Source organism: Lygodium microphyllum, chromosome 2 (genome assembly GCF_053477565.2).
Source record: "Lygodium microphyllum isolate KBCC chromosome 2, Lygodium_microphyllum_v1.1.10, whole genome shotgun sequence".
Classification (NCBI taxonomy): Eukaryota; Viridiplantae; Streptophyta; class Polypodiopsida; order Schizaeales; family Lygodiaceae; genus Lygodium; species Lygodium microphyllum.
In genome coordinates, this window is record NC_141136.1 from 149,914,086 (window position 1) to 149,929,288 (window position 15,203).

At 39.7% G+C, this 15,203-nt stretch overlaps 1 protein-coding gene across 2 annotated transcripts; it reads right to left on the reverse strand.

The window, feature by feature from the left end:
* Positions 1–9,754: 9,754 nt before the first annotated feature.
* LOC148040460 (cation/H(+) antiporter 19-like) lies at positions 9,755–14,612 on the reverse strand. 2 transcript variants are annotated; one of them, XM_087699549.1, is made up of 3 exons: positions 13,682–14,612; positions 11,588–12,589; positions 9,755–11,314 (listed from the first exon to the last, which is right to left on the reverse strand). In XM_087699549.1, the coding sequence occupies exons 1-3, from the start codon at positions 13,883–13,885 to the stop codon at positions 10,067–10,069; spliced, it is 2,454 nt and encodes an 817-aa protein (XP_087555675.1). In that variant the 5' UTR covers positions 13,886–14,612; the 3' UTR covers positions 9,755–10,066. The 2 variants fall into 2 exon arrangements, with proteins under 2 accessions (XP_087555675.1, XP_087555682.1); XM_087699556.1 differs by lacking the exon at positions 13,682–14,612 and adding an exon at positions 12,674–13,608.
* Positions 14,613–15,203: the final 591 nt, after the last annotated feature.

Genomic DNA, 15,203 nt, shown 5'->3' on the forward strand with positions numbered 1-15,203 from the left:
AAACCTTCTCCAATCAAGATAGATGCCATCATCAGAATGTAAGAAAAATGCACAAATGTTTCAAAGGTGATAAGATTTCTTGGCGCATGTGTATTCTACCTCATATGGATACCACATTTTTCTCATGTAGCCGAAAATCTTTATGAATTATTAAGAAAATGCCAAAGATTCTCTTGGAATAAAGAGCATACTCTCACTATGTGTAAATTAAAGAAGCTATTAATTTTAGCCCCCACTCTCAAAAGGGCTGACTATTTAAATGGTCAACCCATCATCCTTACTGTGGATACAAGTCCCATTAGGATAGGATGGGATGTTGGCCAAGAGGATCTTGAAGGTAACAGACATGCAATTCGTTTTGGAGCAAAAGTTCTCAATGAACGTAAAAGAAGGTATGCATAAGTAAAAAGGGAATTGTGGGGAGTTGTAACAGCATTAAAGTGTAATCGTGAATACTTTATAGGTGCTTCTGTAGTGGTAGAAACTGATTTTCTTCCACTCTTGGGCATGATTGCCAACTGTTCTACACCCAACATTGCTATGCTAAGATGGATTGCATATATTAAGTCACTCAACCCCGAATTAAAGCATATTGCAAGAAAGGCGAATCCAGTTGCTGACATGCTATCACGTGCAAGATATGACAATGAAGAAAAGCTGATGGAAGAAGATGAAGCTGAAGAATCTATAATTGCTGAATTTCATTCCATGGCTGCTAAAAATACATTTTCAGTTACTACATACTGGTCCAAATCTGAAAACAACAGGATGGTCAACTAAAAGGCAACATGCTCATTGCATTACTCAAGTTCTAGTTCATTTCCTTGAAGAAGATTGGCTAAAGATCGGCCAATATTTGAGCACAATGAAGAAGAAGGAGACTTGGACTGATGAGGAGTTCAACATATCAAGAGGAAAGCTTATGGCTTTTTTCTTAAAGAAGGACATCTATGGAAGCACGCAAAGAAGAAGAAAGGAGCGCCTGTCCGAGTTTTAGGTAACAAAAGATTGCAATAACAAGTAATGAAGGAATTTCATCAAAGCTTGTGGGCTAGAGATAGAGGCATATGGGGAACCTTTAGTAAAGTCAAAGAAAAATATTGGTGGCAAAACATGTATCGGGACATAGCACATTTTGTTGAAACCTGTTATGTGTGTCAAATGTATTCTATGGTCAAGCATCGAAATGGGTTACAATCAACTTATCCTTTGTCTATACATTATAGATGGGTTATTGATCTTGTAACCATGCCTACAGAATATGGAATATGAGGTATTTAGAGCTTGCAAGAGAGGATCTAACCAATCAAGTTGAAGGCAAAGCCTTAACAACCAAATCCACTCAAGTTGTTTGTCGTTTTTTGCTTGAAGAAGTGTTTTGTAGATATGGTTGTGTGGGTAAAGTAACTGTAGATAGAGGAGAGTTGGATGCTGATGAGGCACGCAACTTCTTTGCTCAATTGGGTATTAAGTTGGCTTTAACTTCATCCTACAACCCTGAAGGCAATGGAAAGAGTGAGAGAGGTCATCAACCTATTCTCAAAGCTCTAGCAAAGTCTTGTAGAGGAAAGATCAAAAAATGCGCCTAAAATGCTACATTTTGCATTATGGGCTGACCGGACTAGTCACAGACTGGCTATATGCCAGCTGAACTTATGCATGGACAACAACCAATTATGCCAATTGAAGAATCTATTCTCACATGGAGTCTTCTACCTTGGAAGGAAGGCATCAGTAGAGAAGAGTTGCTGACTTTGCGTATATGGCAGCTAGGAAGAAGGCTTGAAGATGTTCAAGCAACTATTGAGAAGCTAAAGACAGCAAGACTAAAGAACAAAAGAAGATTTGATAAGCGACATTGACTTGGGCCAAGAGCAATTTAAGAAAATGACTGGGTGCTTGTCTATGACAGCCTAGACAATCAATACAGTGCTTCTAGGAAGATGGTAAAACGTTGGTTTGGTCGATATGTGGTAAAGGTCATTCATGACAATGCCACATATTCATTGGCTGAATTGGATGGAACAAGCATGAAGATACCCACAGCTGGAAAAAGAATCAAGCTCTTGAAACGAAGAGAAAGTTCAGCATATGAGCTAGAAGACTTGAATATAATTCAAGAGCATGAAGACATAGAGGAAGAAGAAGAGACAAAAGATGAAGACATTGACATGGCAGAAGATACTTCTTCTGACACTGTAAATCCGTAAGACTTTGGCACATGCCAAAGGATGTGTAGGTTAGGAGGGGGTGAATGTCGTGCCGTTATGCGCACAGTATGTAAAAAAAAATCTAGAGTGTGGCTTCCTTTTAGATTTAGAGAGCCAATGACACTTTAAACATTAGTATTAGTGCCCATGATTCAAAATATTAGATTTTTTTGGATAAGTTTTTAGCCAATTTTTGATATTCTAGATATTATCTCTTGTAAAAATCCATAAAACTATAGATAACTTCTAGATTAGGAGAACATGTAAAAGAAAGCATGTAGCTTTCAGCCAATTTGAGAGAATTTTATGTAAAAAAAGAGATTAGTGAAATCGCACGATGCACGATCGCTGTTTTTAGTTAGTGAACAACACTCCGAAAAAGTGGGAGATGAAGAAGGAGTGATCTAGCAGGATTCTGGCTAGGTGTTGTGGTATTTAACCCCCCTTTCGGAGCCATTGGAAGCATTAGATTGGCGATCTGAGCAACATAGAGGAATGTATTATTTTGTACACGTTTTTGTCTATTAGAGTTATATTTTCTCATAATTTTGAAAGAAACTGACAGGCTTCATCTCTGTTAGTATTCTTCTATATTTTCTAATTATTTTTTAGAGTATTCTTCTACATCTTTAATCTCTTCGAACCCCTTCTCTTTCGTCTACTCCTCTCCTTAAATCTACCTACACCTTGTTATCTCTTATCTTCAAGAACTTGGCTTGAAACCTTCAACCCTTCTCTTATCTCTGTCGTCTTCGAATTCTAAGCTCTTGAACCCCCATACATTCTTCTCTTACCAAACCCCCATGGTGACCTTCAACCCTACGCACTGCGACAACACTGAACAACTAAGCCCATTTATGGATTCTTGAGAGTTTCCATTTTTATGCAATCCAAAGGACCTCCCTACACAAAAATTGCAATAGATTTCAACCCATAACTCTGATTGAGGGGATTTTTTATTTAAAATCGAAGGGGATAATGCCTCTTCAGAATGAGTTGTAGAGATCTCTTATAGAATTAATATACAAAATTATGTAACCAATTTTTTGTGATTCAATTGTTTGACCTTCTTATGGGTTGAAATCCCTAGGGGATCCACTATGAGGCTTAAAAATGACTGCAAACATGCTACCAACCCCATACATATACAATTTACTAAGCACACCCAACTCTTTTTCAATCCTTTTGTGCATATACCAATTGCCACTGTCAATATTCTTTAAATGGGATTATTAGGCATGTAAATGGGTGGGTGGGGATATACCTATACTTTCAAACAACTTTGTGCTCTAAGACTTGAGGGATGTGAAAAGTCCCTCCTCAAGCTATGTTGTGCACCCTTTCATGATTATTAGTGCAAAGAAGAGTCACCTCACTCTTGTCTTGCAAGGGATGTTTTGCAATATATAACCTAATTCCTAACTTGTCAAATGGTTAATGCTGAAATCGTCAAAATGCCAAGGGAAATACAACCCTTGAATATTCAATAGATAAAATAAGAATTAATAAGTATGGACTTTGTAGTTGGATTACCTACTAGTCAAGACTACTTACAAGTCATCTAATATTTCTTGAGTTTCATCAAGAAAATGTTTGGGTTACATGGACTACCAAGAAGCATAGTTTGTGTAAGGGACTCTAAGTTCACTCAAAGTTTCAGACTTGCTTATATTAGGCCATTGGAACTCAATTGTGATTTAGTAAACCTACCATCCAAGCACAAATGGTTAGACTTAGAGGGCTGAATCTGTAATGTGCCAACCCGAGCTATTCCTCGGTGATGCGTTCGTAGTATCCCATCAAGATATGTCCTAGGAAGCACCATCCGGGATTTTGATAAAACCCTTGGAGTTTGCTAACTAGGCTCGCTTGAGTCTACCTCGCAGTGGAAGTTCAAGCCACTCTCACGAGGATCGACCCAAGTTTTTTTTGTCAAATCTATTACTAGTGGCTAATTGGTTATTTTCAATGATAAGATAAACCCTAAGAGCAAGGAGCAATTAAAGAACATGCATGCCCTGGTTTGGTAATATAAGGTGAATCTTCGCAAAGCCTAAGGCCACATGAAGCTCTATGCAAATGAAAAGAGGAGGCAAACTAAGATTCACAATGTATTTCATGTTAGCTAACTAAAGCACTTTATTGGCACCTCAAAGGAGTATGTGGAAGAGTTACCTCCCCCCTCCCCCCCACCAAGATAAAGAAGGCATCATCCAATATACCCCTAAGACAATCATTGGGCATCATGATAAATAGTTAAGGTCTACAATCATCAAAGAATACCTCATCAAATGGCAAGGTCTACCCTTGGAAGGGGCCTTTTAGTGACTAGCCACCATTTTGGAGGAGCTTTCCCACTTATAAGATGCTCAATTGGCTAAAGACTAGCTAGACATGGTCCCATTTTTCCTATAGTAGAGAGCACTCTATTGTAAATCATACCTGGCTTGAAAATACATGCCTATAGTCCTATTTTTCCTACGGTCCCATTAATTAGAAAAGTGGATCATACTTGGCTTGAAAATACGTGCCAAATCTTTGTTTGTAAATATGGCGCATCCCATTCGGAGTAGCCCATAAAAAGTTATGGTAGGTTTACTACAATAGGCCTATGTTATACAACAACTTCTCCATAGTCTCTTCATCTAGAGCCCATTCATTGAGAGTAGGTGGCCAAGCCTATTACATAACAATTCCTCATTAATGTACATCTTGTATATATGATTATGTTTCCCAATTCTATCTAGATATGAGCTGAAAGAAGGTAGTCCTCTATAGCTAGAGCCACATCAATAAGTCCTATTTTGTTTTTGAGGCAAAAGCCATTGGGGTCAATATGTAATGTAAAGAGTGGAATCGCACGGGAACCATGAAAATACTTGATCACATTGATAGGGTACAAAAGATGTAAAGGGACTCAATTAGGGTATCCATAAATTTGAAAACTTTCAAGAAATTTAGTCATAGTGTAGCTAACATGACTAAAATTTTGAAAGTTTTTTTGAGGTCTATAGAGTGTCTCTAAGATGTCATTATATTGAGCTCTACAATACTAAGGATGATCTCGTATAACTTCCACAATCTATGAGTTTAGCAAAGAATGCATATAGAAGCTAATATAGTTGCCAGCCTTGTCCGAATGAGTTGTGGATGAAAAATGTTGACTAATCTCTTGAATAATCCTAGTGTATGGATATGCAACTTGAAGTTGAGTTGTGAGGTTACAAGCTCAACTTGATTAACCTAGCTTAGGTTGCACACTTCTTGAGAGTCAAGATTGGAACTTGAACTATGTAGAAGCTAGCTATGGTGGATACTTGTGTAAACCCTAATCTAAGAAGAGATATGGTTAGAGGAGGAAAGGGTGAGAGAAAGATCTAATACCATGTTTAAAATTATCCAAGATCATAACTTAAGAGATTCATGATAAAAAGTGTGAGAGAATTGATCCACACATATGATTGTCATTTAACAAGGTTTATCGAATATGCAATGTTTGTTCTAGCTCTCAAATCATATCCATGTCCTTAAACTTGGGGATCAACTCCTATATTCACTTCACCTTCTTTAATTGATGAGCACTAACTATATGAAAATGAAAATGATTGGCTAATTACATAATTGATTGCATCATTAGCATAGCATGTGCCACAATAATACAAATGAAGGTTCTAATGAGCCTAAATTGATTCAATAAGTTCTAATCTACCCTTGCCTTTCAACACTCTTAAGTTTTCCCTCACTGTAGAATGGATCCATGGATTTTAGGCTCATTAGCTTGGTACATTTGATAAATATTTGTGTGAATGCCTTGTATGATATTTAGGAATTAGGTTAACTTTGTTGATGGCTTAATGTTAGTTCAGATTATGAGGTATCCACCTCCCTCCCTATCACATTGGGCTCATTGTCACTCATGGCTAAAGTACTTTACTCTATTACAGCTACTGTTCTCCATCCTATGTCTATCAGGATCACTATCTAAGCCCATAAGAGACCATGGGTGGATAGAATCCTTAGCCCCCTCAATTCAATTAGTTTTTGGTATAGAGAAACTTTATACTCCTCTGTTCTCTTTGTTGTACTTGTGTTTTTTCTTATTATATTGTGCTATGTTGTGTTTTGTTTTCGAAAACATGTGCACCACAATTGGCAAAATTTGTAACTATATACTAATATCCTCTTTCTTTGGCTTTCTCATCCTACTCATTTTTACCACTACTATTAAAAATATTTATGCCTATTCCTATTGCTTTGTGATTGAAAATGTGATAATGTGAACTTTGAAGCTTTTATTTTGAATTTTGTAATGCATACCGAGGGTATGGTGGTCTAACACATTGGTGGAAAGGTCAAGGGGTAAGTACTCTTTGGACACCAATGAGTTGCAATTTAGTTGACAAGAAATTTGCCTAAGGAATGGTAGGTTGGGTGCATATCCTTTGACTAAGTAGCTTTGTGGTGCCTTTTACTCTTTAAGGGTGCAATGATTGGGATTAGGCCTCAAATATGAAGGGTTATCCAAATTTCTATTTGGAAGGCCTTAGAGTAACTAGCATTTTCTTATTAAAGAGACTAGGATGGCACATAATTATTGTTTTAAATTCACCGCCATTCATTTGAAGAGTAACATATTCTTAGCCCTTCTCTAGAATGCAAAAACCCCCATTTGAAGGGTGTTATGCCCTTCGAAATTTAGGCATGATTAGATGAAGCCAAGTTGCTAACATTGAGGAGATACACGGCCTCCATGTTGGTGGTAGTGACAAACCAAACACTTCAAAATTGACACATTTAAAAGAAAAGTATTCTTTGAACAACTTGTTCACGAGTAGCTAGAAATATTTAGTGAAAGCAAGGTTTTCCAAAGAATACTTAGCTCTAACACTTGAAAACTTGCTAGTAGGACCATCTCATGGGGAGCTTTAGAAGTTGCCCCCAAACTCACTCCCGAATGACATCAATAAGGCTCGACATCAATCTACTCCCTTTAGAGGTATGCTGCACCTAGGGCTAATCGAAGAGGGGAGCCCCATTCCCCCTATTAGCCCATGGTAGCCCCAAGGGCCAATGGGATTAGCAGGACTTCCTTGCCCCCACCATCAGCCAACCACTAACTTCTAGGGATTTCGCTATGCGAACAAGGGGTTTATAGTGCTCACTTTGCGCCCTTTTGCATTGTGTAGATTGGCATGCCGCATTCTAACCAATTGACATTTTTCCTATGTAGAAAATTTTATGTGTTGCCAGGCGATCTCTTTCCTTCCTCCGGCAATGCAACCACAAACTTAGTGGGGGGGGAAACCAAGTGGTTAGATCTACAGCCCGTGGCGTGACCCAGCTCTTAACCTGCACTTGTGGGTTATCCTACGTGCAAGCATGAGGTTTGGAAAAGGTGATAAATGGTTTCTGAAAAGGCACATCTTACCTTTGTTATGTTGGGGAATGCTCCAAACTCACCATGCGAAGGCTTGAAAGCGAAAAAACGTATTCTTTTCATGATGCCTTATTTACTATCTCCAAATTTGTCTGCTCTTTGCCTTTCTTCAACACCTCACGTGAAAGGAACACACACAATTTTTCTCCTCCTTTTTACGTTCCTTTTCTTGATGTTGTCCCGACAACACCCACAGGAATCGCTTTTGTACAAACCACCAGACCAAGCCCATCTACAGCACAGTCACAGCAACAGCAACTTGCAAGTACACATAAGACTCCCTGGCACACGGATCAGCGTTAACCAGCTCTGCTAAACCTGCTGGGAGTCTCCATGATCTCCTGCAAATAAACGTGCCCTGTGCTGCAGAGTTTTCCAACAGAACATCTTCCATTATAAGCCAAAGCAAAGCAAGGAGATCTCCAGACTTCTTCTTACAACAAAGATGATGGTTCTATACCATTTGAAACTCTTGCAAGATCATCAAAAGTGCTTGTTGGGTTCCTGAGTAACCATATATAAGAGCTTGGTGATGTGCATGATGATGTCTGCAACACCATGGATCTACTCTCGAAGACAGCACTTTTGGAGCTTTTGAAACTTATGCAAGACGTGCAAAATTTCCTGTTTAGGCTCTTGAGTAACGATAGCAGAGCTCAGTGGCATGCATGATTGATGTCCGCCACACAGCATCTGAGACAAGAGCGAAAAGACTCAGGTACTGGCACAAACTAGGAAAGGTGCTAGACTGCATAATTTACAAAAGAGAAGCTTGCAGTTCCACTTCAAACTTCATTCTCTCTGCTTGAGCAATAGACAATGAAGACATCAAGTACAGATAGTGTGAGAATAGTGCGATGTCTACTAAAAGTAAAGTGACCCTTGGATTTATAGGAGGAATGGGAGCTGAAGAAGGTCCCCCATGAGGTTCACTTTACTTCTCAGACTTCAAGAAAGCCTAGTGTGGCACTATCCTAAGGATAATCTTTGAGTAAAGAGTTCGGCAGGCGTTGATAGCCATCTGCATTTATATACCTTAGGATGACAAACTCACCATTTATGCTATTAGTGTTCAACACCATTTCAATGTAAAGAAGATTGAAGTATCCCAATTAACTATAAGCACCATGGTCAATTGAGAGGCAAAATGATGTGTATATCAAGTATAAGTACATCCGAACTACCAGAATAATCCACCTGATGAGTAGTGTTTATCTTTTAGGGGAACTCTCTCTCTCTTTCTCTCTCTCTCTCTCTCTCTCTCTCTCTTTGGTTAGAAGTAAGAATTCTTCAAGAAATCTATCAAAGTAGAGGTCATTTTTTACCCCCCCAAAATTATGATGAACACCTGAGATTTAAAATTTTGAAAACCCAAGGGCCTTTGATTGCTTAAAGCTGCTACTGTTGTAGAATAGAGTATGGGTTGTAGAAAGCTAAAGCTGTGTAGAAATCTGTCAAAGTTTGTGGTAAGCTACCTCCCAAGTTGATGACTTTGTCACCAAATATATGATCACGTTTCGTAAATTCTAGGAAGTGGTTGAAAATTGAAACATGTACAGAGAGAGTATAATGGCAAGAAGTCTCAAATTCTAGAATGGTTGCTCCTATCAGCTTGAAGTGTAAGCCACCTCCCTCTTGACCAAAGGAGCTGAAAGGAGGGACAATATTTAGTGAGGTAGTTGAACATGTCAACTGTTTTAAATGGAAAGCTGCAAGAAAGGTTTGTAGAAATTGAACTTTAGGTACGTTTTTAAAGACAAAATTTGAGGAGTCCTGGCTAAAAACTCACTTTATCCTTACAAAGAGGACTATTTTTGAGTGCTTTTAGTTGAAAGACCTGACCGTATGCAAAAATTTGATAAGGAATACAAGTACTTCTTCATCACTCAACTTTACCAAAAAAAGTGCTTCCCAAATACTGGAAGAGTTCCTACTTCATGTTCCTGGAATTATTTTGTACTTGGTCATGTTAAGCCTTGATGGTAGTTCTCACTAACAGCACTTATTGAAGCTAACTCTGTGAGTTAGTTGCAAAGATGCTCAAAAACAGTCAAGACCTGTACTTTCTTAGGTAACGTAGAAGATGTCACATTTGAGATGCTTGATATTTCACACAAGTTTGTTTTGCAATTATCATTACCCAGGTTTGCTTGTCATATAGTTTACAGTTATTATGACCAAAGTTTACTGTCATATACATATTCTCAACGGCAACATTAGCGAAATTTTACAGATAGGAGGGACTATGTGGCTCCAGTCAGTGATTGCTTTTGGTATGTGTGTGAGAGCCACAAGGTGCTAGGAGAGTGAGCATTGGTTGACAATGCATACAGGGCTGCAGATTGATACCAAATTTCATTGCTCCAGATTTTACTCCCTCCATTTTGATTTGGCCTCATGAGTTTGCCTTCATGCTTTCTTATACATTCAAAACATTCTCATCAGCTAGCTTGGAGCTGGAGTTATGCTGTTGAATCACAAGAATAGAGGCTTTGTGGTTACCAGTGGCCATAGCCAGAGCATCACCAATTAAGCCCAACTCAGAGTTTTCTGAATGCTTGTGAGAGTGATTTAGTCCACGTGAAAAATGACCTCTCCCTACCAAGAAAAGAGAAAAGTCACTGGATTTAGTGGTGGCTACAACCGTTTCAACGGGGTTGCTGTAACTATACTCCTCATAGAATATAGATGACCCAGCCTCGTCTTTATTGTCTCCTTTGAACACTCTAACTGAAGCTAAGCTTTCTTCATCCAGGGTTTCTTCAGACTTTGTACTTGCACTTGTAGAGGCTTGTGGAGCTGTTAGTTGGGATCCGCCCATACTAGACACTGCATGAGTCGGATCATTACCTGATGCCTGTCTACTCATACTGGTGGTTATGCTAGTCTGGTCATGAACAGCAAGAAACCTCAGAACCCAAAGCTCCACATTTGGGTGCTCTGCAAGCCTACATCCAAAAGCTAACGCCTCTCTATCATCTGGTCCACCAAAGAAAACCACTGCAACCTTATGAGAGATGGTCTCAATGGGTGTATCTGAACTGCACAGTCCCTTGTCTACAAGAATTCCGACCGTGCAAGGCGCATGCTGCAGAACCTTCTGATTGACCATCTTAAACCCCTTGTTATTGTACTCTAATGATCCATCTTCTCCTTGATATGAATTGAATGGAAGGATTATCATAGTCACTCTTTTCTCAAATGCTGTGCTGCAGATATCATCATGCATGTCACTGAGCTCTGATATGGTACTTAGGAACCTAACAGGCACCTTTGTTAATCTTCCAAAGGTTTCCAATGCTAAACAGGTGTTGTCTTTGCTGTAAGAAGACCAAGAGCCATATTTCCTTGCTCTGCTTAGGCTCATGATTGAAGATGTTCTGTCTGAGAATTCAATTAGGCGCATCACAAACAATTTCAGAGCATGCTTTTTTGTGCCCCTGCACACTTCCACTACGTTTAGCAGAGCTGGTATAATCTGTGTGCCATGGATACAGGCCAGAATCCGAAGTTCATACTTCTTGCTACGGCTGCCCTCTAGTTTGCGTTGTGTGTATGGGGCTGGGATCCTTGCTGGCTTGTATAAAGCAATTACTGCAGGCGTTGTGAAGAACATCAAGAAGAGGCACATGAGAACCAAAATAGCGAAGGTCTGATCATCAAATACCTGCAGGAAGACAGGACAAATAATCTGTATAAGAAAGAGATGCACATGCTGACTCTCACACAATGCCTTACAAAGAGGCAAACATATAAACAACTGGTGAATCACAAGCTGACAATAAAGAGCTTGTACTGGGGATATAATCAAACCTAACCATGCAACACATGTATAACTTGAAAAGCCTATCATAATACCAAGTTGCTTTTGACCAATTTGGTTTTGGGTGAATTTTCAAGTGTTAGTGAAAGAAATATGTCAAATCAAAAGAATGCTTACCCCCAAGTCTTTTCCAATGTTTAAGACAATAAGCTCCACCAGACCCTTGGTGTTCATCAAGAATGCGAATGCAAAAGCCTCGCGCAAACACATCTTCAGCCACAGAGCAGCCAGCACAGTGGCAAAGATCTTTCCAAAAGCAGCAGTGCAAATGAGAAGGATGAGAAAACCGAAGCCTCTGACAGAATCTATGCTACCGAGGTTTGTTTTCAACCCACTAGAAGCAAAGAAAAGAGGCAACATTAGTACAGTTACGAAGTCTTCTATTTTCTCAGTAAGTATTTGGGCAAAATTCCCTTCTTTGGGCATTATCATTCCAAACACAAAAGCCCCAAACAGGGGGTGAATGCCTATTGCATCTGTTGTAAAGCCAGCTACTAAGACGCCCACCATAGTGACACACACGACAACTTCACTGACTGTTTCTTGTCCACTGGCTTTTCTTGCAATTTTTTCCATAAACCTCCTTGTAACAAACAACATGAACAGAACATATCCAACTCCAGCCAGTAGGACATATATTGGCACTGCAGGGCTTGTACTTGGGCCAGATATGGCCACCCCAACAGCGAGCAGCACCCAAGCACAAACATCATTTATTGCAGCTGCAGGTATGGCCATTTTGCCCAACTCTGTTGACAGCAGTTTGCGTTCAGCCATGATCCTTACTAGCACAGGGAATGCAGTTATACACAACGGAACTCCCATAAATACTACAAATGGTCCGAACTTGGCCTCAACGGAGAGAGTTTGATGGATAAGTCTTGCCACTCCAATTCCAGCAATGAAAGGCACACTTATGCCAGAAAATGCAATGACCAGGGATGTTTTCCCACTTTTTCTGATCTCGTGTAAATCTAGTTCTAGTCCCACCATAAACATGAAGAAGAGCAATCCAAGAGTTGCAGTGGTATCAATTAGAGTGAGGCTCTGTTTTGGGAAGATTGTGTCTAGGTAAAGCTTGTTTCTGCCCAATCCAGATGGACCAAGAATCACTCCTCCCTGCAGAAAAGAGTGAGTAGCAAGTAAGATGTTGGTCCACATTGTATATACAATCCATATGCAATATAGAATTTGCACACTCACACGCACAAACTTGTCACACTGGAAGATATAGGATAATTTTGATCAAGTAGCTTGTAGCACAGTGAATTCTCTCCTCTCTTACTGTATCAGAGCCATTCAAGTATGTGCACACGTGTGCACGTACGCGCACTCACACACGCGCACACACACACACTCACACTCACTCTCTCTCTCTCTCTCTCTCTCTCTCTCTCTCTCTCTCTCTCTCTCCATAGCCAACTTTTGTGTCCTGGATCTGCACTTCAGCTAAGCAACCCATCAGAAAGTAAACCCAGAAAATGCCTTCCGTAGTGATCTCTTCTGTCATGCAGCTAATCAACCTAACAAGAGATCAGATGAAAGATCTCTGTTACTTGTAAGATCTCTGCTACTTGGGTGAAGAGACTATTGCCCTTTTCCCGCTTCAGTGATGTGTTATGCTTTGCAATTCAGCTGATCAATCTCTCAACCATTAAAACCATATTTTCCCAACCAGGTTCACAAGAAGTTTTCCGCAATTTTTCCATGTGAGAAAAGGGGCTGTTTTTCCTTGCTTTAACCTATATTGTTCAACATCGTGAGCTTCTGCCTGGGACTAGGTGAGGTTGGGAGCAGGGGGCTGTTTTCCCCTATAGTGTTCCAGGTCATGAGCTTCTGCCCTCGAAGCATCACATATCTAGCTAGACGTGGTCAGGGGGGCAGCGGCCCCTGCCCCCAGCCACACCTAGGTACGTGGTCCCTCCCTCACAGAAGCTCATGATGTTGTCGTAATTCACAATGTGGAAATTCTAGCGGGAATTTGCCTAAAACTGCTTGTGATATCCACTTCACAGACAAGTGCTACAACTACCCCAGAAACTGTATACTTCAGTGAGCTTATGTAGAGAGAGAGAGAGAGAGAGAGAGAGAGAGAGCCCAATGCAAATCAATCAATCAATCAAAATATGAATCAGGCATTGGAATCAATCTGCAAACTTAATTATAATTGGAATGATTAGGATGACGATGATGATGACGACGACGACTTACGATGACTTCGGCCAAGACTCGAGGTTGGCGGAAGGGCTTGAGGACGAAGGCGAGGGAGCGGGTGATGAGAAGCACGATGGCGATCTGGATGATGAGGAGGGGCAGGGCGAAGTGGGTGGGGTTGTCCCCCTGCAGCGCCCCATTCGACACTGCATCCCGAACAGGGTAGCATGGCACTGACGAGCTGTTATGATGCATTGCCATTCTTATATTATGTGTCCTGGTTTCCTATAATTATGATATGATGGTGATGATGATGCTAAAGCCCACTAGGCCGAGTAGTCTCTATATATGATGGATTATATATGTGTAAAGCAAGATCTAGACATGCATATGTATATGATGTCTATATCTATGCCATGCAATTAGAGCACACAAATCTTATTTAGAGTAATGGTGTTATGTTCTTCAATTGTAACACAACTCTGTGTGTGTGTGTGTGTGTGTGTGTGTGTGAGAGAGAGAGAGAGAGAGAGAGAGAGAGAGAGAGAGAGAGAGAGAGAGAGAGCTTGCTTCCCCTTCCTTATCACTTCTTTTGGGAATTGAGATGTTACAATTCGAGATCAATCAATGGTTGAAGAGTAGAAAGTCTTGTGAGCTGACATTCCATATGGTAGTACATATTGTCACGATTGAAAGACTATTAGTGGTTGAGAAATGTGTATGCAAAAGAGTAGAGTGTGTTGAGAAATGATGTGTGCATGTCCTAATAGTACATGGTGCCCCACTACACCTCAATAATGTGAAACAACAATGGTACCAAACCACCGCTCATTTCAAACAACACAAGTCAAAATAAAATGGCAAAGTAACGTAAAGATGTGTGAGGTGAAGAGAGGTTAATGTTGTGAAAGTGTTGAAGCCTGTGGACAGAAGTTGCAAAAATCAAGGAGGTTGGTTTTCACAACTCTACCTATAGTTGGGAAGTTGGGAGGTTGCTCATGTGTGATTTATAGGGAAGAAGTAAAGTGATCCATGTCCACATGTTCCTTTTGGTGAACAATCTTGGCAATGATTCCCCCACTATAGTTGATTGTTGCATAAAGCCACACAATATTCTAGAACTTACTAAAGGTAATGTTATCTTAATAAAGTAAATCACATAAATAAACCTTGCACACTTGACCTTATGGATACTAGCCTCTTTTACATGACTTGTCTCAATATTTATAGAGCTACCTTGTATAACTTTTGTGTGCAATCACTCACTATTTGCCACAAAATCTAAACCATTGTGTATGAAAGCTATTGTACTAAATATTGGAAGCTCTTTCAAGTATTTTTGCTCGAAAAGCAATTAAAGAAGGTGCGTGATTCCTTCACTTTGTAAAATTAAAAAAATATACTAAGTGTTTTGTTTGACCATTACTAAAGAAACTATAATAAATGACTTAAATGAAAATTTTCTTTAATCTTCATAGGCCTTTACTAGAATTAAACGAAGAGATTATCACAAAACAATGTCCTTCATGTAAAATTTGGAATTTCTTTGACGAACTTTTTCTTGAAAGAATATTAACAC

Excerpts from the sequence above, each read along its gene's own strand:
- LOC148040460 (XM_087699549.1), bottom strand. The coding sequence starts at position 13,885 with ATGGCAATGCATCATAACAGCTCGTCAGTGCCATGCTACCCTGTTCGG. Across the intron at positions 12,590-13,681 it reads GAGTCTTGGCCGAAGTCATC|GGAGGAGTGATTCTTGGTCC; the intron begins GTAAGTCGTCGT and ends TCTTTTCTGCAG. Across the intron at positions 11,315-11,587 it reads ACATTGGAAAAGACTTGGGG|GTATTTGATGATCAGACCTT; the intron begins GTAAGCATTCTT and ends GTCTTCCTGCAG.